Here is a 23,600-nt window from a genome sequence, read left to right as displayed (position 1 = left end):
TGGACCATAAAGAAGGCAGAGTGCTGAAGAATTGATGCCTTTGAACTGTGGTGCTGGAGAAGGCTCCTGAGAGTCCCTTGCACAGGAAGGAGATCAAACCAGTCAATCTTAAGGGAAATCAACCCTGAATACTTGTTGGAAGGACTGATGCTGAAGCTGAAACTCTTGTATTTTGGTCATCTGATGAGAACAGCTGACTCATTGGAAAAGTTCCTGATTCTGGGAAAGATTGAGGGAAGAAGGAGAAGAGGGCATCAGAGGATGAGATGGATGGATGACATCACTGATGCAATGAACATGAACTTGGGCAAACTTCGGGAGATGGGAAGGACAAAGAGGCCTGGCATGCTTCAGTCCATGGGGTTGCAAAAAGTTAGACACGACTGGGCAACTGAATAATGCAACAACAACACTCTGATAAAATTAAAAGCAATAAGTAAATGCAATGAAATTTCAGAATTGGAAAGATTTTGATTGCCCAATTACATGATCAGAGGTAGAGAGTCCTATTACATCCATGAACCAGTTAATAGTATTTTGAAAAACACTAACATTATCTCTCTTCCAAATCTGTAAGACATAAGATGTAATATTAAAGAATGGCATTTATTTTGTTTGTCTGTTTGCTTAGATGAGCAAAAGACAGAATATTTCATGAAGAAAACTAATTGATGTATTACTTAAAAAAAAGGCCCAAACAGGGGCTTCACAATTTATAATGGCTCAGATTTGTGATCGTTATCAAGGAGCCAATCAGCAGATAATCGGGGTTGTTAGATGGTTGTGACAATGGGATGGAGATATAAGTAAAAATCTGAATATTATGCAGGAAAATGCCTTACAAAAATATTTACTGAATTTTTGTGTCTTTGGGTAAATTATTTAACTTCCCTAAATTTCAAACTCCTTACCTGTAAAATGTTAATACAAACAATCCCTATATCACAAGATTATTCTGAGAAGTAGATGCTTGTTGAAAATACATTTTAAAGTTGTAATTAACTTTGAAATATGAGTTATGTTTATCACCATCTTCAAACAAGCACAAGACAGTGTTGCCTATTTGCAAAGTCTTTTTTTAGGTTAATTAAGGTAAATAATAGAGAAAAGATGCAAAATCAAATACTATAGCTGATTTGGTGATTAGGCAGAGGCCTGGCATCTGGATCCCTAGATTACTGACTTAAGTGCCAATAGAAACACTCTTTTGCCTAATCATATTTGTTCAATGTGCATAGCTAATTTTGAAATTTGCACCATTACACATAAATTATTTAGGATTAAATAGGCAGCTCCTTTTAAAACACAAATAGGAAGGTGCATATTAAGATTGTCATTAAGACTGTCATACCAGCATGCACTGGTTTAACAGACATACTACATTTGTTCATTGCAGGCCACAGGCATTGTCCTGGATTCTTAGTAGGGTGAGATGCTCTGGGCTAGGAGGCCCAGTTGAGGATACAGGTGTTCTACAGGAGCTAAGGGCTTCCCTGGTGGCTCAGTAGTAAAGAACCCTCCTGTCAATGTAGGGGATGTGAGTTCGAACCCTGGGTCATGAAGATCCCCTGGAGAAGGGAATCGCTACCCACTCCAGTGTTCTTGCCTTAGAGAATCCCATGGTCAGAGGAGCCTGGTAGGCTACAGTCCATGGGGTCACAAATGAGTTGGGCACAATTTAGTGACAAACAACAACAGGAGTCAAACAGGCAGTAAAGTAAGTGTTGTTTGTCCAAAGGTGATAGAGAAAATCAGAAATTAGAGAGTTTACCTTGCAAACAATTTTACCCTATTCTGCTAAATGCAAAATCTCCATTAAAACAGTTTTTTTATTTTCCTTTTCAGTTTCCTTTTAGTATTTCAGAATTAAAGTCATCTTAAAATATATGCATTCATACTTTGGAAGACCTACGGACAAACATTTGTTTGTTGGCGTTTATAGAATTTTGCGTCCAAGAACAAAGGAATTGTTTCCTACATGTATTATTGAGAGACTAATCACTTATTGCACCAAAAGTCATTAACTCCAATTGTTTCAAGATTTACTAGTATTTTCGATTCTTTCCTGTATAGATTCTTTCTCTAATTGACCAGAGAGTCAGTTGGGATTTATCTCTGATGTTAAAATCTTTCAGTCTTCTTTTTATGAGTGTGTATGTATATGTACAATATCAGTTCATTAGTTTTATTGCAATGATGCTGACAATAATGTGGTCTGACAAATATAATCTTAATAGATACTTTTATCTGTTCTATGAAGAAGTAGTTTATTATAAACTTTTAATATAAAAATAAATGTTCAAATAATTTTCAAAAATTCAATATTCAAAAAAAAATTCAAAAACTCATTACCTGAATATTGGAAAAATCCAAGGAGGTTGGCAGTTTCAGAGGGAAAATATTACATGCATAAAAAAGGAGTTATTTGATCACCTGATGTGGTAGGTAGAATAATGACCTCCCACTGATGACTACGGACTTCTCTAGTGGCTCAGCAGTAAAGAATGGTAAAGAATCCATCTGCCAATGCAGGAGACATGAGTTCGATCCCTGGGTCAGGAACATCCCTTGGAGAAGGAAATGGCAACCCACTCCAGTATTCTTGTCTGGGAAATCCCATGGACAGAGGAGCCTGGCCAGGTTATAGTCCATGAGGTCACAAAGAGTTGGACACAATTAGGGACTAAACAACAACAGCAACAATGATGACTACATTCTAATTTCTAGAACCTATGAAGTTATTACATTACATGGAAAAGGAGAATTAAGATGGCAGATGGGATTATGGTTGCTAATCAACTGACTTTAAAATAGGGAGATTATTCTGGACTTTCTGAGCAGGTTCAACGTAATTGCAGGAGTTCTTATATGTGAAAGAGTGAGGCAGAAGAGTAAATGTTACAGTGATGTAATATGAGAAACTTGAATGGCCATTGCTGTCTTTGAAGATGGAAGAGGAACATAAGTAATGGTCTCTAGAAGCTGGAAAAGGCAAGAAAACAATTCTCCCATAAAGTGTTCAGACTACAGTCCTGCTGATATTTTGATTTTAGCTGTGTGTCTGCTCAGTCATGTCTGACTCTTTGCAACTCCATGGATTGTATCCCTCCGTGCTCCTCTGTCCATGGTATTCTCCAGGCAAGAATACTGGAGTGGGTTTTCATTTCCTTCTCCAGGAGATCTTCCCAACCCAGGGATCGAACCTTCATCTTGAGTCTCCTGTGTCTCCTGCATTGGCAAATGGGTTATTTACCACCTTGCCACCTGCGAAGCTTCATTTCAAAGTTCTGACCTCCAGAACTATAATATATTTGTGTTGTTTTAAGCTCTTATGTTTGTGATTCTTTGTTAAAGCACCAGCAGGAAACTATTATGCTTTGGAAATTATTCATTTATTCATCCAACAATCATAAGGCTCCTAATTGTAAGACACTGCCATGTTCATGTAACCAGGGTCTGGCCAGTAGTGTTGCATTTGCGGGCTTCTGTTTTCTTTCTTTCCACTGGTAAACAGGAATGACTAAATGAAGAATAGATTTTTCCCTTTTTACAGGAATATTGTGAGGAAATTCTACTTTCCATCAGTGTTTGGTTTTCTCCATTTTTTAGTATATATTACGGGAACTCTCCTAATATAAATCTGGGCTCTACACTAGACTGGGAATAATTCATGCTTATTCCTTCTGAGATTTAAAATATAAATATGACTTTCAATTCTTCTAAGCATCCATCTTGCTATAATCTTTCTTGCATAAACTCACCAATTCATGTACACATTCATGCAATAAATTTTACTGCTCCAGTTACTCAGATACTGTAGATAAAAAGATTAAACAAACAAACAAAAGCTGGTCTCCTTCTGTAAAGGTTCTTATGACCCATAAGTATGAGAGACACGTATCTCCAAATATAATGCATAGCATTAAGTGCTTTTATGATTATGATAAAACCCCATAAGTTTTTATAAGTACAATGTACTAATACGTACTTTGTAAATACTAAACAGGAACTCATATTCATAAGTGTACATTCTTTTATGTATATAAAGTAGAAGTGGTTATTATCAGTAATCTTAATACTTTGGCTATGTATCCATTATTTGATTTAAAGACTTGTTATTAGTACATGAGGTGTTTGACTTTGTGGTATTGATTTGTATGCTTAGCGGTGCTTTAATTTGAACCCAGAGTAAGTCAAAGGACCAATAACCTAAAATGACATTTTGAGACAGAACTGAATATATATCAAGGAAGAAAAGGTTGAGTAAATAGAGCAGAGAGTAGAGAACACCCTAGGCTCTTCATCTTTAAAAAGAAGAGCATCATATTCTAAATTGCATCATAGATTTTCTGCTATAGCTTTATCTGGAAATTAATCAACTAATTATGTATAATTATAATTAATATCTGAATTCATTACATTCAGGCATATTAATTAGAATTTGAAATTTATTCTGAGCTATCTTAAATTCCTTACACGCTAACAATCAGAGAATAATGAAAGCTTGATTGTTTCAAATTAGGAAAAAAAACTCATAAACCTTAAAATAAATTTTCAAATAATAGCACAAGTTTGAGAGTTATCTTGCAGGAACTCATCCTCTGCTTGTAGAGAGGTGTTTGTGCCCAGCAATTTTCCTAAGAGATGGCCCCAAATTTGTAACTGGGGACTGTGCTTTCATGCACCTTGCTTGATGTGTCCGCACCTCCATTCTTACTTTCCTACTTTCACAGAATTATATTTGCAAAATACCCAGTGACATCGTTCCCACTTAAAACACTGAATCTTTTCCCAAACAAGATAGAGTCCAAACCATTCGGTATGATATTTGGGTTATTTTCACTATCTTGGCTGATGTCCCCACCATCTGTATAAGATATCTGTGTATCTTTGCTTGACCATCTCCTTGCCCTCCAAGTCTAAGCAGTAACCAAACCTTGATAAGTTTTCCTTCTAAGCAACTTTTGACTAGATTGCATTCTTTTCTTGTTATCACAGTTGTCCTCTACCAGGCTCTCATCATCTCTCCCCTGATGCTATACAATAACATTTCCTGATGCTAGTTTTGCTCATACCAATTCATCCTTCCCCCATCCCTCGGAGTTACTAGAGTCTAGCTAACTGCCCCACGTCTTAGGTCAAATAGACCATACTTCCTGTCTACATCCCAAGTCCCATTATACTCTCTGCTGCTCAATTTGCACACTAGAAATTACCGGGAATCTCTCTCGATGACACTGTGCTATTTTATGCATGCCTCTGTTTCTTTGCCCAAGCTGAGCTCTCTGTCTAGAATAGCTTTCAACTTTACCTCTATGTTAAAACTACCAGAAAGCCTTTTCTTCTTCAGGCAGGAGCAGAGTTTCTATAGTCCTTTGCACATATATCTGTTACAGTACATACTGTAATGTTAATTTCTTCTTCTTCCATGTCTTTCTCATTATTTTGAATGTGAGATTCTTGACAGACAAGCAGTGGGACCATCCATTTTGTATCTCTAATACATAGTAAGGTATCTGACACATTCAGGTGCTCTATAAGCATTTTGTTGTTTGGGGGAATTGGCAGAAACTTCACAAGCTGGTTTACTTTTCCAATTTCTGCCAGTATCCTCTCTTATCTTAGCCCTATGGATCACGTGTAATTTTGTTATCCATCCATCCATGCATGGGTAGTCAGATATATGCTATTTTTTAGGCATTGACATTTTTAAAGTTTTCTACTTAGTAAATAAATGGATAAATTACCCACCCTTTTATATCATATAATTACTTGATTTTTGAGTATTTTCACCCGTCTCTATTCCTGAATGTATTTTACTGAAGCACATTACTACTATTATACTTATGATACTCTATAACCAGTTGGGATACATACAGATTTCTAAACTTATTCACTCTTTCATCCATTTCATGAGGGAAGATAAGCCCAGAGAAGTGGACATTTTTATTTTCTATCATATAACTGGATGATGCAATTTAAAACTGGTTTAATATCATTTCTCAATTACCATAGGAAGCACTACCATAAAAAGTATTTTTAGGAACCTTTAATATCTGTAGACTGATACAAGAGAGTGAGTTTGGGTAGTAAATTACAGATGACATTAAAATTTTAGTTTTAATTTTACTATCTACTCTTTAGATAAGTTAAAAAATGTAAAAGTTACTTATGATCTAATGTAAACGAAAAGGTGTTATGAAGCTAGCGATGAAAAAAATCTCCTAACTTTTGTATGTAATTTTTGGTTCAAATGTTTTGTTGAGTGTTTTGGTTCAATGTTTTCACTGAAACAATTTGGCATACATGAAAACCTGCTAAGTACAAGGCACAGTAGGAGATTATAAAGATACAGAAATCAAATGAGATTTTACCCTCACTATTCTACTTTTTCTTTTCTACACTTTTCTACCCCCATTCTTTACCAGCCATGCCTAATCTATGAAGATCCTGTTCATATATATAATGATTTCCTCCAGGTAAAATTGTCTGCTTGCTTTTACAGACAGAGATTATGGAATATATTATCTTAGATAATGATTAGTTACACATGTGCCTGCCTCCTTAATAGATTCAGTTCAGTTGCTCAGTAGTGTCCGACTCTTTGAGACCCCATGAATCACAGCACGCCAGGCCTCCCTGTCCATTACCAACTCCCGGAGTTTACTCAAACTCTTGTCCATGGAGTCGGTGATGCCATCAAGCCATCTCATCCTCTGTCATCCCCTTCTCCTCCTGCCTCCAATTCCTCCCAGCTTCAGAGTCTTTTCCAATGAGTCAACTCTTCACATGAGGTGGCCAAAGTACTGGAGTTTCAGCTTTAGCATCTGGAGTTTCAGCTTTAGCATCAGTCCTTCCAATGAACACCCAGGACTGATCTCCTTTAGAATGGACTGGTTGGATCTCTTTTCAGTCCAAGGGACTCTCAAGAGTCTTCTCCAACACCACAGTTCAAAAGCATCAATTCTTCGGCGCTCAGCTTTCTTCACAGTCCAACTCTCACATCCATACATGACCACTGAAAAAACCATAACCTTGACTAGACAGACCTTTGCTGACTAAATAATGTCTCTGCTTTTGAATATGCTATCTAGGTTGGTCATAACTTTCCTTCCAAGGAGTAAGCGTCTTTTAATTTCATGGCTACAATCACCATCTGCAGTGATTTTGGAGCCTAAACAAATAAAGTCTGATACAGTTTCCACTGTTTCCCCATCTATTTCTCATGAAGTGATGGGACTGGATGCCATGATCTTCGTTTTCTGAATGTTGAGCTTTAAGCCAACTTTTTCACTCTCCACTTTCACTTTCATCAAGAGGCTTTTTAGTTCCTCTTCACTTTCTGCCATAAGGGTGGTGTCATCTGCATATCTGAGGTTACTGATATTTCTCCTGGCAATCTTGATTCCAGCTTGTGCTTCATCCAGCCCAGCATTTCTCATGATGTACTCTGCATGTAAGTTAAATAAGCAGGGTGACAAATACAGCCTTGATGTACTCCTTTTCCTATTTGGAACCAGTCTGTTGTTCCATGTCCAGTTCTAACTGTTGCTTCCTGACCTTGCATACAGGTTTCTCAAGAGGCAGGTCAGGTGCTCTGGCATTCCCATCTCTTCCAGAATTTTCCACAGTTTATTGTGATCCACACAGTCAAAGGCTTTGGCATAGTCAACAAAGCAGAAATAGATGTTTACAAGCCCCTTTAAGAGAATAACCTTATGCTCCCAGCACTCAGTGTATGATACAGTTGTTGCTCAACAAATATTTGTTCAATGATCAATAATTTCCTTTGGAGGAAGACAGGAAATAGGCTTCCTGGAATAAACTAAATAAAAAGCATTTTTATTTTATAACACCCAGGATGTCAACAAAGTGAAAAATTATTTGCAAAGTAGATGAATTAGGAATTATTCAACTTAAAGTAGAATTTCTTTAGATAATGCGTTATCTTCTGGTGAATTTAATTGATTCTATTTACAAAGTCTACATTCTGTTTTTCAAAAAAAAAATTCTGTTGTTTAAAGTGAGACACACACAGTTGATCATCAAATATTCGGTATTTTAATTTTCATTTTGTCATGTACTTGCTGAGCGATCTTGAGTAAAACAATCATCTTGTTTCAGAAATGGAAATAGACTTGCATGGACTTAAAAATGATCTTAAAATGCTGACAAATACAATAGCCAATTTTAAACAGTGAAGTTTTAATCAAGTGGAACTGAAGGGTCAGAATTGGCTCTTTGCTGGTTTCTAGATATGGAAAAATCATGTTTTTAAAAGACACTTTCATTTGTCTAAAGATTTATAAATAAAGCCATTTACTATGAATAACAATGGCATGGACTTAAAATTAATTTACAAAACAATTTTAATTGATAACTTCTAAAGAGTATTTGCCTAGAAAATCCCATGGACAGAGGAGCCTGGTAGGCAGCAGTCCATGGGGTCGCTAGAGTCGGACACAACTGAGCGACTTCACTTTCACTTTTCACTTTCATGCATTGGAGAAGGAAATGGCAACCCACTCCAGTGTTCTAGCCTGGAGAATCCCAGGGACGGGAAGCCTGGTGGGCTGCTGTCTATGGGGTCGCACAGAGTCGGACACGAGTAAAGTGACGTAGCAGCAGCAGCAGCACCAAAGAGTATTTCTAGGGACAAAGGATAAATGTTAGTTGGGACATCGTGTAATGCATTAACAAACCTCAAATTCTGTCTATAGACTAAAACATGTTGGCAGAATTAACTTTGTGTGTGTGTCTAAGTGAAGCCAAATAAATGTTGGTTTTTGTTGGACTTTTCACTTTGGAATAATCACTTTGATGTTATGTGCTTGTGTACTAAGTCGCTTCAGTCATGTCCAACTCTCTATGACCCTGTGTACTACAGCCCACCAGGCTCCCCTGTCCATGGGATTCTGCAAGCAAGATTACTGGAGTGGTTGCCATGCTGACCTCCAGGGGATCTTCCCTATGTTACATAGGCAGTTAAAACCTAGGAGTTTAAAACCTAGATTTTGTGAATTGGATTCTAGGAAAGGAATTTCAGCCTTGATTTGTTGGGCTCAAGGTTACAATAGAGCTCACTTGTGTAATGTTCTCAGACAGACTTAACTAGCAAACAAATAGAAAATTTTAAGTATATTATTTGTCTTATTCAAGGTAGACAGACTTCAGCCTTAATCCCATTTCCATTCTTTAAGAAAAAAAAGTCAAATAGCAATATTAAAATACACTTCAAAAGTGATCACAAAATGTAACTTAGGAAAAAAAAAACTGCATAGAAATGGTTAAATTGCTTTGATAGGGCACAGTAGTTATTGGCCTAATGCTTGTTGTTCAGTTGCTAAGTCGTGTCCGACTCTTTGCAAACCCATGGACTGCAGTACATCAGACCTCCCTGTCCCTCACTATCTCTTAGAGTTTGCCCAAAGGTAGGCATTTTTAAACTTGATAGACATTACTTAGGATAATATAGGATCCAGCACAATTTCAATAAAAATAGTATAAGTTTTCAAATTCACTGCTTATTTCATTCATCACAAAACGTCCCTTACCTTTCAAACTTAGAGACCCTGAGAGTGATCAAAGAAGAGTTTTCTTTTGTTCTTATTACTTACTATATTTCATGGCCTTTTCTTGAATAATGATGTTAATAATTCAATTTTCATTCCTTTCAATTGAAACAGATTCTGACTTGTCAAGAATATATAAAAATATAAATTATGATTTCAAGACCTTCATTTCTTTAGAACTTATGGGTATAAATGATATAAATACACTTTCTCCAATAATTTTCAATGTGTCTAGTATTTTCGTAACTATATCTACTTTATCTTTCCTTTAACTCTGTCAGTAATATTACAAAATATGAAATCTGTCTGGGCTTATTTAACATTCTCTTTTTCCATTTATGTAGAAGCAATAAATGGACTAGTTTGAAAAAAATCTACTATTTCTTATCCCTGGAATAATTTTGTGAGATTTCACTTACTATTTTTATTTGGATAATGTGTTTTTAAAGCTTTGTTTTAAATGACTGGGACTTTTAACAGTTTGGTGATATTCACAGGGTAAATTATTTTCCCATCTACATTTAATGATCTTTTGCTTAGAGTTATATATTGTCAAATTCTTCTTTTCTTTTTTGTATCTTTCAGAACAGACTGCACATACTTTTAAAAGGTTTTGTTTATCATGTATACCACTCTTTAAATCTTGCTATAACCACATGTTCAAATCCCTGACTAATTAAACTATTCTTTGGAGGTCTTTAACAAATTCACAATTAATGAAGGATGAGTTTCTTTGAAAGTTGTGCTTACTTTTCTATCCTTCAATTCAATTCAATGTGTATTTAATATTCTTACTACAATAATATTCATAATATTCTTTTAAAAAGCTTATGTTATCTTCTTCAAAGGTTGCAGTGCTAAGGAATTCAATTTTAAACTATTTTTCATGTACTAAAGATTTTGGAACATTGAATCCTAGCAATGAATAGACCAATTTGGGGTCAATGGCCACTTAACCATTTAACTGTTGCCTCAGGCATTATATAAGCAGTGGAAATAAGTATAAGGTCTCAGAGTATTTGAGACTATACAATCTATCAATGTGTATTTATGTTATAATATGTATATTTTATACACATATATGCTATATATATATATATATATATATAAACATTTTTCCTCAAAATTTACTCAATTTTCATAATAGCTCTATGCGGTGGGTGATGTTATTATCCTAACCCATCCATTTACAAATGAAAAATCTGAGGCAGAGGGAGGTTAAGTAACCTGATTACATTTATATAGCTAAAAGGTAGCAGAGCTAGGATTCAAACCTAGGCAGTTGGTTCCAAAGTCTTGTTCTTAACTGTTATGCTACTCATTGTTTGAAGAAATATGAATCTTCATAGAGGTAAGAGTAATTTTTTTGTTTGCTTTAGGATGTGAAGTTTTTGTAAGATTTCCTACTATTTAAAGGTACTTTCTTTCAATGATTTCTTGATACAGATGGCCCACTGAAAAAGAGTATTTTTATACTTATCTTCAATAAAACTTTCTCTAAAACCACAAAGTTAGTGAATACTATGAAATGAATGCCACTAGATACCACTTCTTAAACTACTTTGCATTCTACTCTTTTTTATTTGAATAGATAAGAAAGGTAATATATCCTTTTACTGTATGAAGACTTTATTCAATAATTCAGGCAATGCCTAGGAAGGAAAATAAGTACTTATCTAATCTCCACTTCAGTCATCTAGGTGATACAGCAATACAGAAATAATTTAATATCCTCTTTAAAACTTACTGAGAAAAAGAGATCAAAAGTTTACTAACAAGATTAATAACTCTAAGTTCTCATATGAACCTGAGATTAGGTAACTCTGTGAAGGCCGTAAGTATTGATAGCAATCAGACTTAGTGAGTTTTTTATGTTAAGAGAAAAATCATATTCAAATGACTGAGAGTTCTAATTATATTATCATGACCCTCAAACTTAGGAGGAGGCTATTAACTCTATCTGTAAAATGAAAAAATGTTATCAATCACATAATTTAAACCTTGTATGGATCAACTATAAAATAATTTAAAGCAGACTACTCAAATGAGGTTCAGTTTGAGAGGTATTAAAAATCTATTTTATAATTTGACCAGAGAGTGTTATATTATGAGATTCTTTAAATACATAATCATAGACTTGCTTGAAATTGTTTCATTTGGGGGGTGGGGGTAATTCATAATCATCTAAAGTAATTTTAAGCATTTTTTGATTGATTACAATTTGAGAAAGAATTTTTTTTTTTTTTTAATTTCTAAAACACTCAGTTTCTCAGATCAGCAAATCCTGTTTTAGACTAAAATTTAGAGCCATTTCTGGAATGAGAGGAGAAACAACTATTTAACCAACTTATACCTCTTTATGGATCAGCAGCATCAACAAATCCTTTAACTCAGCAGTTACAAGAAATCCCTATGAACTTTTCAAAGTTAAATAACGTTAGCAACTCCACTTTTTTCTTTAAATAGCCAGCAACCAGCATTCAAAATGAACTGCTAAATTCCTATATAACAAGATAAAGTTTGTTTCTCATATCAATAGATTTTATCTTGATTTCATGTTACCCAGAAATGCTCTCAGCTGAAAACAATGCTTAAAAACACATTTATAACAATGGTCTGTCTTTTCAGACTGAGTATTTGTGGTTGAATTGGGAACTATTTGAAAATTAAAGACAACAACTGAAATAAGTCCTTGGTCTTGACAGTTTCAAGAGACCAAATCTTCCAAGAGTGAAAGTATAACTTTTCCCCAGCTATTGTTTCCTTCAGAGGCACTAAACAATGTTCTGTTTAATAATGATTTTATAATAATGAAATTCCAGACCAAAGTAAATAGTTTTTTAATAGCTATTTCTTAGTTGGAAAGCCTTGTAAACTCTCTACAGCTCTGTTTGCAAAGATATCACAGAAGCTAATCACCTTGTAACTATTCCACAATGTGACACAGATTTACTGCACAAGCCCTAAAGAATAAAGTAAAAGATGTTAGCCTCAAATCAGGGTCAGATCACAAATCCAAAGGGAGGACAAACCACATATAGACGAGGACAAGTAACAGACATTAGAGCAGCGCTGCAAGCGTGCGGCCCATATTCAACTCAGTTTATTTCTATGACAATGCAGAGGTCTTGTTTAATGGAGAAAGTACCCAGACATACTTTGTGAATGTATGTGGATACTGACCTGGACTTGTGACAGGACTAGAGGTAGTAGGCTCAATAATTTCTACAAAAAGGGAAAAGGAAAGAAAAGAAAAACATTTTGTGTGTTATTTACAAAGAAGACAAACACTCATGAGACAATCAACAGTCATGCAACATATACACAGGTGGTCTTTTATTTGAAGACTTCCCTGACCATGGAAACCATTAAACAAAATCCAGTCTCTGAGGGATACACAGCAGCTCATCACTGTCTTTAATCTTTCATTCTGAGCCAACATTTAGGAGTCATTTTCACATTCTAATCTATAGCATCTAGTTTTACTGTTATAAGCTTAAGAGCCTGTGCTCAGAGTTCTCAAGCAACAGTTTTCAAGGCTTCCTTCTGGAAAAATAGCAAAACTTACATGGAGAATGCCTTCTTCGGAGAGAGCTGATGCCAGCTCCTATAATCATTCAATCATGTGTTTCTTCTTAATATGTACTAAAATTAAATCATAGGTAAATCTCAGATATTCTCAAAATGCCTTTTTGAAGTAAAGCTCATATTTTACAAGCATATCTATAGAATTTGGCTACTTGGAGAACTCGCTATGTCTGTCTGTGTTAAAAAAAAAAAACACACATACACACATACCACATACATATACACAAACATGTACATGTTTTGAATGACCTAAAATATATTCTCATGTCTAAAAGACATTGCTGGCTGTAGTTTATGCATAATTAAAGAGCAACTTTGTCTTTGGTGTATAAATATAATTTTCCAGTAACTATCTAACAAATAATAAACACCATGGCATATATATTTATGGCATATATTTAAATCATGTTTTTGTTGTTGTTTTTTTTTTTTTTTGGCTATTCCATGCTGCTAGTAGGGTCTTAGTTCCCTTACCAGGGATTGAATCCAGCCCCTTGGCAGTGAGAATGCAGAGTCCTAACCACTGGACATCTAGGGAATTTCCTAAATCAGGTATGTAATTTTAAGATTTACATTTTAACTTATCTTTTAATAGGATTGCTTATTTTTCAAGTGTTAAATGATAGTCCCTGAAAAATTCCATGGACAGAGGAACCTGATGGGCTACAGTCCATAGAGTTGAAAAAATTCATACACGACTGAGTGACTGAGCCTATATAAAAATAACAGTAGTCATTCAAATAGCATCACTGACCATCCTAAAGAATATGAACAATTTTTCATGAGAGAGAATGAAAATATTAGGAAAACATTTTTGAGGAACTCTAATAATGCAACATCCTGAGAGAATTATTTCAGTATTAATTTCACTTAAGTAATCTATTTCTCTTTAACCTAGTTAATTGGCAAGCCCTATGATAGGGAAAAACTAACCTGGAGTCTTAGAAACAAATATAGTACGACTATAAGAGGTAAAGGCAGACACCTTAAAGGCAGACAGTGCAAAACCTTGTCTCTGAGTATAGGAAATGCTGTGGAGTAAAAGAAAAAATATATATATATATTTTTTTTTGTCAACCTCTTTGGAGCTCTTTGCTGTCTTTCACCAATTCTTCTACTGATAATTCTATGGCAACAACAAATTTCATTAAGTTGTGAACTCACACTGTTATCTGTTAGTATAGTTCAGCTACTGGTTTGAGTAACAAAACTTCAGTTTAGCAAACATTATGAAATGAAGCTTCTAAAAAACATTTCCGAGCGTCAATTATTTTGGAGGCAAAGTCCGTGTCCTAGTCTACGAAGTTGATTCTCTGAAAAGAGACATTCTCAAGCAGCCAAGTAATTAGCCAGATGTTGTTGTTATTGTTATGTGCCTAAGTCACATCCTACTCTTTGCAACCCCGTGGATGGCAGTACTCCAGGCCACCCTGTTCCGCACTATCTCTCAGAGTTTGCCCAAGTTCATGTCTGTTGAGTCAGTGATGCTACCCAACCATCTCATCCTCTGATGCCCTTTTCTCTTTTTGCCTTCAATCTTTCTCAGTATCAGGGTCTTTTCCAATAAGTTGGATCTTTGGTTCACATCAGGTGGCCAAAGTATTGGAGCTTCAGCTTCAGCATCAGTCCTTCCAATGAGTATTCAGAGTTAATTTCTGTTAGGATTGACTGGGTTGATCACCTTGCTATCCAAGGGACTCTCGAGTCTTCTCCAGTGCCATAATTAGCCAGATAACAAGTTACAATTAAAAATTCAATAATCTAGCCATCCATCTGGCCATGTGATTTGGTACTGCTGAGAAGCGGAAACTTACTAAGGTAGCTCTGTATAACCGTACTTAAAAATGTAGAAGTTTTTCTATTTTCCTTTTTCAAGGACAGCAATTAATATTTCAATTCTTTCCATGTGTTAAGCAATATTCTAGGAGCTGGGATTACAGTGGCTAATTAAACAGTTAAAAGTGCCTGATCTCATAGAGCCTATGGGTTGTATAATGTAGGGCTTTGAAATATTAAAGTATTCAATCCTTATGTCAAAATTCAGTTAATTACAGAAAATTAAAATCTGAAATACAAAATCATAGAGAAATACTGCTGTCTTTTAGAAACTATTCTTTTGTTAGGCTGGCATAAACCCTCAAATATTTTTATGCTCTTTTACTTTTAAATTTGAAAAAAGTTCTTTCAAAAGTAATGAAAACTTATGTTAAATTTAGTTTAATGATATATATTAAATCTCATTAATATATGCTAGGACCGTGTATGAAAATAAAAGGATTTTATAATCAAAAGAAATGAAAGCAAAAAATGACTTGAAAGGTAAAAGCTTAATCAGAATATTTATTCATGGGAAAACTAAATGCAGTAGGACAGTGAACAGAGTTTTCTACTGAATTAGTGAACAGAGTTTTCTACATTCAGTAATTTGGACATTTGAACTTCAATTTCTTCAACTGTTTGGCTTCTGTTGTTTTGAATTTCTAATGCTGATTTGAGAGTTCATTGAAAAAGATGGCGTGGCATGCAACTACAACTTCATCTCAGTGAAAGAATGGTAGAAACAAATAGCTACTCCATTGAACCAAGCTCTTTATTGTGCTTGCTTATGTAAAGCAAAATTGCTTATGTAAAGCCACATTGTCTCATAGAAAGGGCTTTTAAAAGAATACAGGAATTTAGCGCATGAAAAATTATGTTGCACACAGGGTCCACTTCATAATTTTAGTTTCATAGTCAAAACAAGCTATTTTTTTTCCCACATAGGCAAGGATGTAGTAAAATCCCTCCTGAGGTAATTTTATGTAAAATAAGAATTGGGACTAGAGGAGTTGGTTAGTTGGAGATTCAGATTTTAAAAACCAAAGGTCATACAAGGGCATGAAGGGAGAAACCATGGTGAGTAAAGTCAAATCACCCAGACAGGGAAAAGCTGTTGCTGAGGGTTGTGGGCAATGAATGAATCTCAGCTAGAATCCTTGACCTTGATACAGTTGGGTGAGTTAAAAAGGATCAGGTAAAACTGGGATCGGATCTCAAACCTGTTATTATTCAGCTGCATGATGGTGAGCAAGTTAATGAACCTCTCCAATCCCCCAGTGTACTCATTTATTGAATTTATATAATAGCTCCTACTTTGTAGGTATATTGGTAGGATTAAAGATATTTTATACAAACAACCAAGTGAGAGTGAGTAGCAGCAGTAGTTTTTGTTATTAATTATAGAAGTGAAAGGAAAAATTAGTATTTAAATCAATGAAGAAAAAATTAAAGAGTGTTGGGATTTGGGGAGAATTTAACTTTACCAAGTAGAAGCAAAGATGGCAGAACATCATGAATAACTGAAACTGTATAGATAACAAAATTCCACCAGAACATGGGCATAAATTTTTTCCAATTTAAAGGTTAATATACTATGCTGCAGGGTAATTATTTAGGAGTCACACTTATTTCTGGAACATAATTACAGAATATAAAGCATTTTTAACAGTTCTCACTTAGGTAAGAATAGAAATTTACAGATCAAGATCTTATAATTTTTGTGAAAATGCACTTTAATTTTTAAATGGGACTTTTGTCCCAAATTGTAGGCATATATTATTAACAAAAAATTTAAAATTCCCCCCTTATAACTCCAAACAAATTAGAATCATATTTTATTACCAGACCCAGGGATTGAACCTGAGTCTCCTATGTTGCAGGCCAGTTCTTTACCATCTGAGCCAGCAGGGAAGTTCTCTTAGAAAATATAGTCTGGGTAATAGTTGAAGCTGACTAGTTCCAAATCTGCTATAAATTTTCTTATATTCTTTAAATATCAATCCAATTTATTTTTAAATTTATTTATTTTAATTGGAGGCTAATTACAATATTGTAGGTTTTGCCATACATTCACATGAATCAGCCATTAAATATCAATTCAATTTTTTATAACCTACTTTTTTAACAGCTTGTATAACAATGTAATTATTATTAATAATTATTATATAAGAATAGTTATATTATTATAATTATAATAATATAATAGTTATATTATTAACATTATTGCAATACTTTGGCTACCTGATATGAAGAGCTGACTCATTAGAAAAGACCCTGGTGCTGGGAAAGATTGAGGAAAAGGAGAAGAGGGTGCCAGAAGATAAGATGATTAGATAACATCACTGTCTCAATGGATGTGAATTTGAGCTAACTGAAGGAGATAGTGGAGGACAGAGGAGTCTGGTGTGCTGCAGTCCATGGGGTCACAAAGAGTCAGACATGACTTAGTGACTGAGCAACAACAAAAATTATTATATTAGTTACACTTGATGACATATGAGTCACCTATATGAACTCATTTCCTTCTCATAACAATGCTGTGAGTTACATACTATTATTAATTCCCTTTCTGTAAATAAGATAACAGAGCACAGAGAAGTTAACTATCTTGCTGGTAGTCACAGCCAATAAGGAGTAGTGATGGAAGAGATGCAGTGCTAAAATATCTTAGCATTTCTTACCTTCCAGAATAAGTAAACTTCTCAGTTTTATTATATCTATAATTACATAAATGGAATATTCTATGCAACTGGGTAGTCTTACAACTCTTCACTAATACTAGCTTTCCAACAATATAGTCTTTCTATTTTAGATACCCAATAAATGAGTGATTTCTGCAACCAAAAATGAAAGACAGACAAATTTAATGTTAATTTCTGGAGGCTTCTATAATAGAGGACTTTGCATAGAGAAAAGGGTTTATAACGCATGATTTTCCAATCTTGTTCTCATATTCCAAGCCCACACCAAATATAGTTGTTTGCTTCTGTATAAACCTTGATGCCATAGAAGGACAATTCTCCAAATAGCTTAGAGGAGGTTATCATAACTAGATTACACAATCAAATAAGAATCTTGAACTTGTAAACTCCCACTCTGCCAGCATAGTAGTTTGGCCAGAGACTGCTTAGCTTTCAAGAACTTTGGTTATTTTTATAAGGATCAAATTTGAGCTGCTGTTCTGTCGTCTTAGTAATCAACTTGTAAGCCATGAAATATTCTTCAGGAGGCGCCGAGTGGGCTCTCCTGATGAACAACAGTAAGGTTTTCAGTGCGACTTTCTTATGTGTCTCATTATGTGGAGAATCAGAGTGAGCGCTCCAGGGTTAATGACAGAATATATCATCCTGGGCAATTGCATTTCCTGTAGGGAATGGTCTCAGCAAAGAGATGATTTTAATTGTACATAAAACAGAGGTGAAGAGAAGTTCACAAGACAGACATTTTCAACAGTTATGTGGAAAAATGAGGTGTCATGTAAAACAAGATTTTACTTTGTTAGTAAATGTGATTTTGGCCATGACAGGAGAAAATGCTGTTATATTAAAACAAAGTACTGAGGACATAGAGTAGTGTTATAAGAAGGGGCCATTTGTAATGACCCTTTCTACAGATCCCATTAATTACTGTTTTACAACTCTGCATGTACAATATAATAGAATTATCCAATATCAAACCCCTTCATTCATATGTATTTTAGAAGGTCATATTTGGTTTTTGGGTTGTTATTTTATCTTTTTGTTATTATACAGCCCTGATGTGTATGAGTTATGTTTCAGACTGTTGAGTGATAACATGCTTGTGTGTTGAGACAAGGCAGAAATTAATCCTTTTGGTTGTCATGGTTTCATTTGAAAGCTCTGACTCCCAATCATTGTGGAGTGGAAGTAATGTCATTTCCACAGTAGAAATGAAGAAGATGTTGCCCTGAACCAGAGTTAATGCTGATGGGAGCCACAGAAAACAGACTGTGAGCTAGTTGGACATTGAAGACAGGAAAGGCAACCCTTCTCTTTTACCTTTATGGAAAGGCCCATAAAAAGTATGTCAGGCCTCTTAAGCACTGGAATACCAGAGACTGTGAAAAGAGGTCAATTTAGATATTACACTTTTGCCTCAGGGAAAGAATGCATGACAACAACTGTTCTGGTTGTCTGAAGACTTAGGTTCCATCCCATCTGCCAACCTTAGGTGTGTGATTCTAACCCAAGATCTGGCTTTTTACTTTTTTGATATATAATTAACAAGTTATAATGTTGGTTCATATACTTTCCTGAGTTATTTTGGTTCCCATTATATGGTGGTTGTTTAAAAGGTGTTTTAGTACAGTGGCTGATAACAGAGGTTCTGGAGGAAGCCTACCTAGGACCAAATCTTCAATCCAATACTTAAAATGTTACTCCCCCTCAGTACGTTTGCATATTTAATAAAATGGAGATAACAATAGTGTCTACCATTTAATACTGTAATGAGGGTAAATCTTAGAGATAATGCATACAAATCACTTAACATAGGGACTGCTGGGAAAACAAGTAATTGTGGATCTCTAACAGTTAATCTATTTTTTAAATGAAACTGAGGAACTGAAAAGCCTCTGGATGAAAGTGAAAGTGGAGAGTAAAAAAGTTGGCTTAAAGCTCAACATTCAGAAAACGAAGATCATGGCATCTGGTCCCATCACTTCATGGGAAATAGATGGGGAAACAGTGGAAACAGTGTCAGACATTGTTTTTCTGGGCTCCAAAATCACTGCAGATGGTGACTGCAGCCATGAAATTAAAAGACGCTTACTCCTTGGAAGGAAAGTTATGACCCACCTAGATAGCATATTCAAAAGCAGAGACATTACTTTGTCAACAAAGGTTTGTCTAGTCAAGGCTATGGTTTTTCCTGTGGTCACGTATGGATGTGAGAGTTGGACTGTGAAGAAGGCTGAGTGCCAAAGAATTGATGCTTTAGAACTGTGGTGTTGGAGAAGACTCTTGAGAGTCCCTTGGACTGCAAGGAGATCCAACCAGTCCATTCTGAAGGAGATCAGCTCTGGGATTTCTTTGGAAGGAATGATGCTAAAGCTGAAACTCCGGTACTTTGGCCACCTCATGCGAAGAGTTGACTCGTTGGAAAAGACTCTGATGCTGGGAGGGATTGGGGGCAAGAGGAGAAGGGGACGACAGAGGATGAGATGGCTGGATGGCATCACTGACTCGATGGACGTGAGTCTCAGTGAACTCCGGGAGTTGATGAGAGCCAGGGAGGCCTGGCGTGCTGTGATTCATGGGGTCGCAAAGAGTCGGACATGACTGAGCAACTGATCTGATCTGATGGTAAATGACCTTTAAAACCATTAGTGCACTGTCAACACTTCATATTATTATAAGTGACTATCATATAATTTAACCTTAAAAGTAAATATTTTTTCCCTCAAGAAAATCACATCTTTTAATTAAAAAAAATTAAAGTATTTTCAAGTGCTTACAAGGGAAAGCCTACGTGTTAACACTAGCTGCACTCAACTACCAAGAATTCTTTGTAACTTTACAAAGGCACAATATTATTCAGCATTTTTTTTTTCTGAGAGGAAGCTTGTGCCTAGTGGAAGGAATTTGCTACAAGCAGCTATTGTTTGCAGACATTTGAGTGTGTATGTGTGTGTGTCGAAGGAAAGGAATTTACAGAGGTGTAAAAATTAGAGGGTTGCATTAAGTATCTCTGCATGTGTGTATACCTCTGCAATCCATTTGAAAACAAAGTCCTATGTTCAAAATGAAAGCAAACAAACAAAAACAAACCCATGTCTGTTAATCATTCTGGCAAATGTCCTGAGGCAGTAGAAATGTTGCTATACTTAACTTTGGTTAAAACTACCTCTTTGAATATAACAATATCCTCTCAGTCGACCTAAAGCCAGTTCTGATATGAGTGGGGAAAATGTTTTCTGTAGTAACAAAGGGGCATTAGCAACAAATGGTGCGTTCCCGTGCTTAAAAATATTAATACAATCACTTTCTAGAAATACAGTTGCTCCAACATATTTCTCTAGTGGATGAAGTTGTGAAAGGAGAATTTTGGAAAAATTTTGGCCCAAGCTTTGGATGACTATGGATCAACATGGTTGTTCCAGAATTCTTCGAATAAACCACCAGATTTTAGTAATTGTAACGTTGACTCCAAAGGCCATTGAAAAACTTAGTGAATATTTCATACGGTACTCTGATGCTGAAGACTGCGTAACTTTCATTATTATGTAGATAATCTTTACAAAGGATCTGATGAGAGCATGGTGTTATTCCTGAAGCATACCTCTCAATATCACAGAAGAATAAATGTCTCATCTTTCAGCAAACACACTTGGTTTTCTCTCTCATTCAAATCAGAATAAAAATCAGAATGAAAAGGAAATATAGTGAAGGATGCAACAAGGATCCAAAAGAGGAGTATTAACCACTGATATATTTATAAAAATCCACTATATTAATATTACACAAGGAAAAGCAGGGCCTAGACACCTGGTAATTAATACTTAGACTATTCATTGTCTTAAACCTGATGCTGCTGCCAAGTCGCTTCAGTCGTGTCTGACTCTGTTCAACCCCATAGATGGCAGCCCACCAGACTCCCCTGTCCCTGGGATTCTCCAGGCAAGAACACTAGAGTGGGTTGCCATTTCCTTCTCCAATGCATGAAAGTGAAAAGTGAAAGTGAAGTTGCTCAGTCATATCCAACTCTTAGCGACCCCATGGACTGCAGCCTACCAGGCTCCTCCATCCTACAAAATCCTAATTACTTTCAAGAACTGAATTGCAAACTGTGTGCTTTTCCCTATTCTCCCTCATATATGACTGGGCAGAGGAATGGCTTTTGGTGACTGCCTTTAGATTTTTGTTGGCACAGGGCTCCCCAAGGAGTTGGTGAATTCCCAGATGCTTTGTCATACCCATCTCATTGCATTAGCACATCACTAGCCAGTGTGACACATTGTATCTAAATGGTAGCTTGAAGAATTGAAATCAGCACTATTACTCAAATAGCCATGTAAAGCATGCCTTTCATATGATTGGAGTCATGGAGAAATGAACTCAAATCTCTGCCACATACTAGCTACAAGATCTTTTACAAGTTAACGATCACAGGTAAGATGGGTTTTTCATGTTGAATAACTAAGATAAGACACTTAACATAGTAGGCAATTCAGTTCAGTTCAGTTCAGTCGCTCAGTCATGTCCGACTCTTCGCAACCCCATGAATTGCAGCATGCCAGGCCTCCCTGTCCATCACCAACTCCCAGAGTTCACTCAGACTCACATCCATCGAGTAGGTGATGCCATCCAGCCATCTCATCCTCTGTCATCCCCTTTTCCTCCTGCCCCCAATCCCTCCCAATATCAGAGTCTTTTCCAATGAGTCAACTCTTCGCATGAGGTGGCCAAAGTACTGGAGTTTCAGCTTTAGCATCATTCCTTCCAAAGAAATCCCAGGGCTGATCTCCTTCAGAATGGACTGGTTGGATCTCCTTGCAGTCCAAGGGACTCTCAAGAGTCTTCTCCAACACCACAGTTTAAAAGCATCAATTCTTCAGCGCTCAGCTTTCTTCACAGTCCAACTCTCACATCCATACATGACCACAGGAAAAACCATAGCCTTGACTAGACGGACCTTTGTTGGCAAAGTAATGTCTCTGCTTTTGAATATGCTATCTAAGTTGGTCATAACTTTCCTTCCAAGGAGTAAGCATCTTTTAATTTCATGGCAATACTGAGCTTTGTATCCTTCCTTTCTGATTGAGGGCAAAAATTTCTGATATCATAGAAATAAGATCTTAATCTCTAGTTATTCTTAGATTCTATTTAAACAATATACTGATGAACAACCAAGTCATAAAGAAAAATTGAAAAGTAGTAATTAAAAGGCAGCTTGAGAATGCTGGTAAATGTCCTTCAAGTGTTGGCTCCACTGAAGACATGTTAAATGAGTCCACCTGTTGGCCAGTGTGAAATGGCCTACAATTGCAAACTCCTTGACAAAGAAGGATGCGATGGGATATCTCTCACAGGCGGTAAAGTGAGTTACACTTGCATCCAGCTTCTATGAGCCAGGTGAGTTGAAGGACAGGTTCAACATGAAACAGGAGGAACAGAATAGGTTGGCGGAATGTAAGTTACTATGGCCCTCCCAACACTCTGTTTTTATCATGTGGCAACAATACAGCTTTTGGGGATACCAATGCTAGCAGAAAGCCATGCCTGCCAAGGAGCAGCTATGCTACTGGCTCAGCTTCAGAAAAGTACAAAAGGCCAAGGGTAGAGCTTCAAGAGGTGACAACAGAGGCTTTTTAGAGAAGAGCTACCTGATATTGCTACACTGACAAGTCAGGTTATTATGCAGTTATTCATATCTTTTCAACACAAATTTTGAGTATATTCTATTTTCCAGACATTTTGCTATGTGTGTTGATACAGTGGTGAATAAGACAAAGTCCCTTCTCTGGAAACTATATTGCAAGCAAGACTGGCAATAAATAAAAACAATAAAATAATTACATAATTTACAGTGTGCTAAAAACCCTGGAAAATAAATACAGGGTACTTCAGGAGCATGTAGTAGGAGAATCTATCTTGTAATTAT

General features: G+C 35.9%; 1 protein-coding gene across 3 annotated transcripts in view; it reads right to left on the bottom strand.

The window, feature by feature from the left end:
* NEGR1 (neuronal growth regulator 1) overlaps positions 1–23,600 on the bottom strand; it is a 1,035,936-nt gene that overhangs the window by 130,264 nt on the left and 882,072 nt on the right. For 2 of the 3 annotated variants that reach the window (XM_027536882.1, XM_027536880.1), the window contains one exon: positions 12,756–12,797. The exons of the other annotated variant lie outside the window; for it this stretch is intronic. In XM_027536882.1, the coding sequence (XP_027392683.1) occupies positions 12,756–12,797 (42 nt within the window). The remainder of the gene's footprint in view (positions 1–12,755; positions 12,798–23,600) is intronic. 3 annotated transcript variants of the gene reach the window in all.

This window comes from Bos indicus x Bos taurus, chromosome 3 (assembly GCF_003369695.1).
Source record: "Bos indicus x Bos taurus breed Angus x Brahman F1 hybrid chromosome 3, Bos_hybrid_MaternalHap_v2.0, whole genome shotgun sequence".
NCBI classification, from domain to species: Eukaryota; Metazoa; Chordata; class Mammalia; order Artiodactyla; family Bovidae; genus Bos; species Bos indicus x Bos taurus.
The sequence above is the reverse complement of the archived record's forward strand: the minus strand, read 5'-3'. Positions and strand labels throughout refer to the sequence as shown.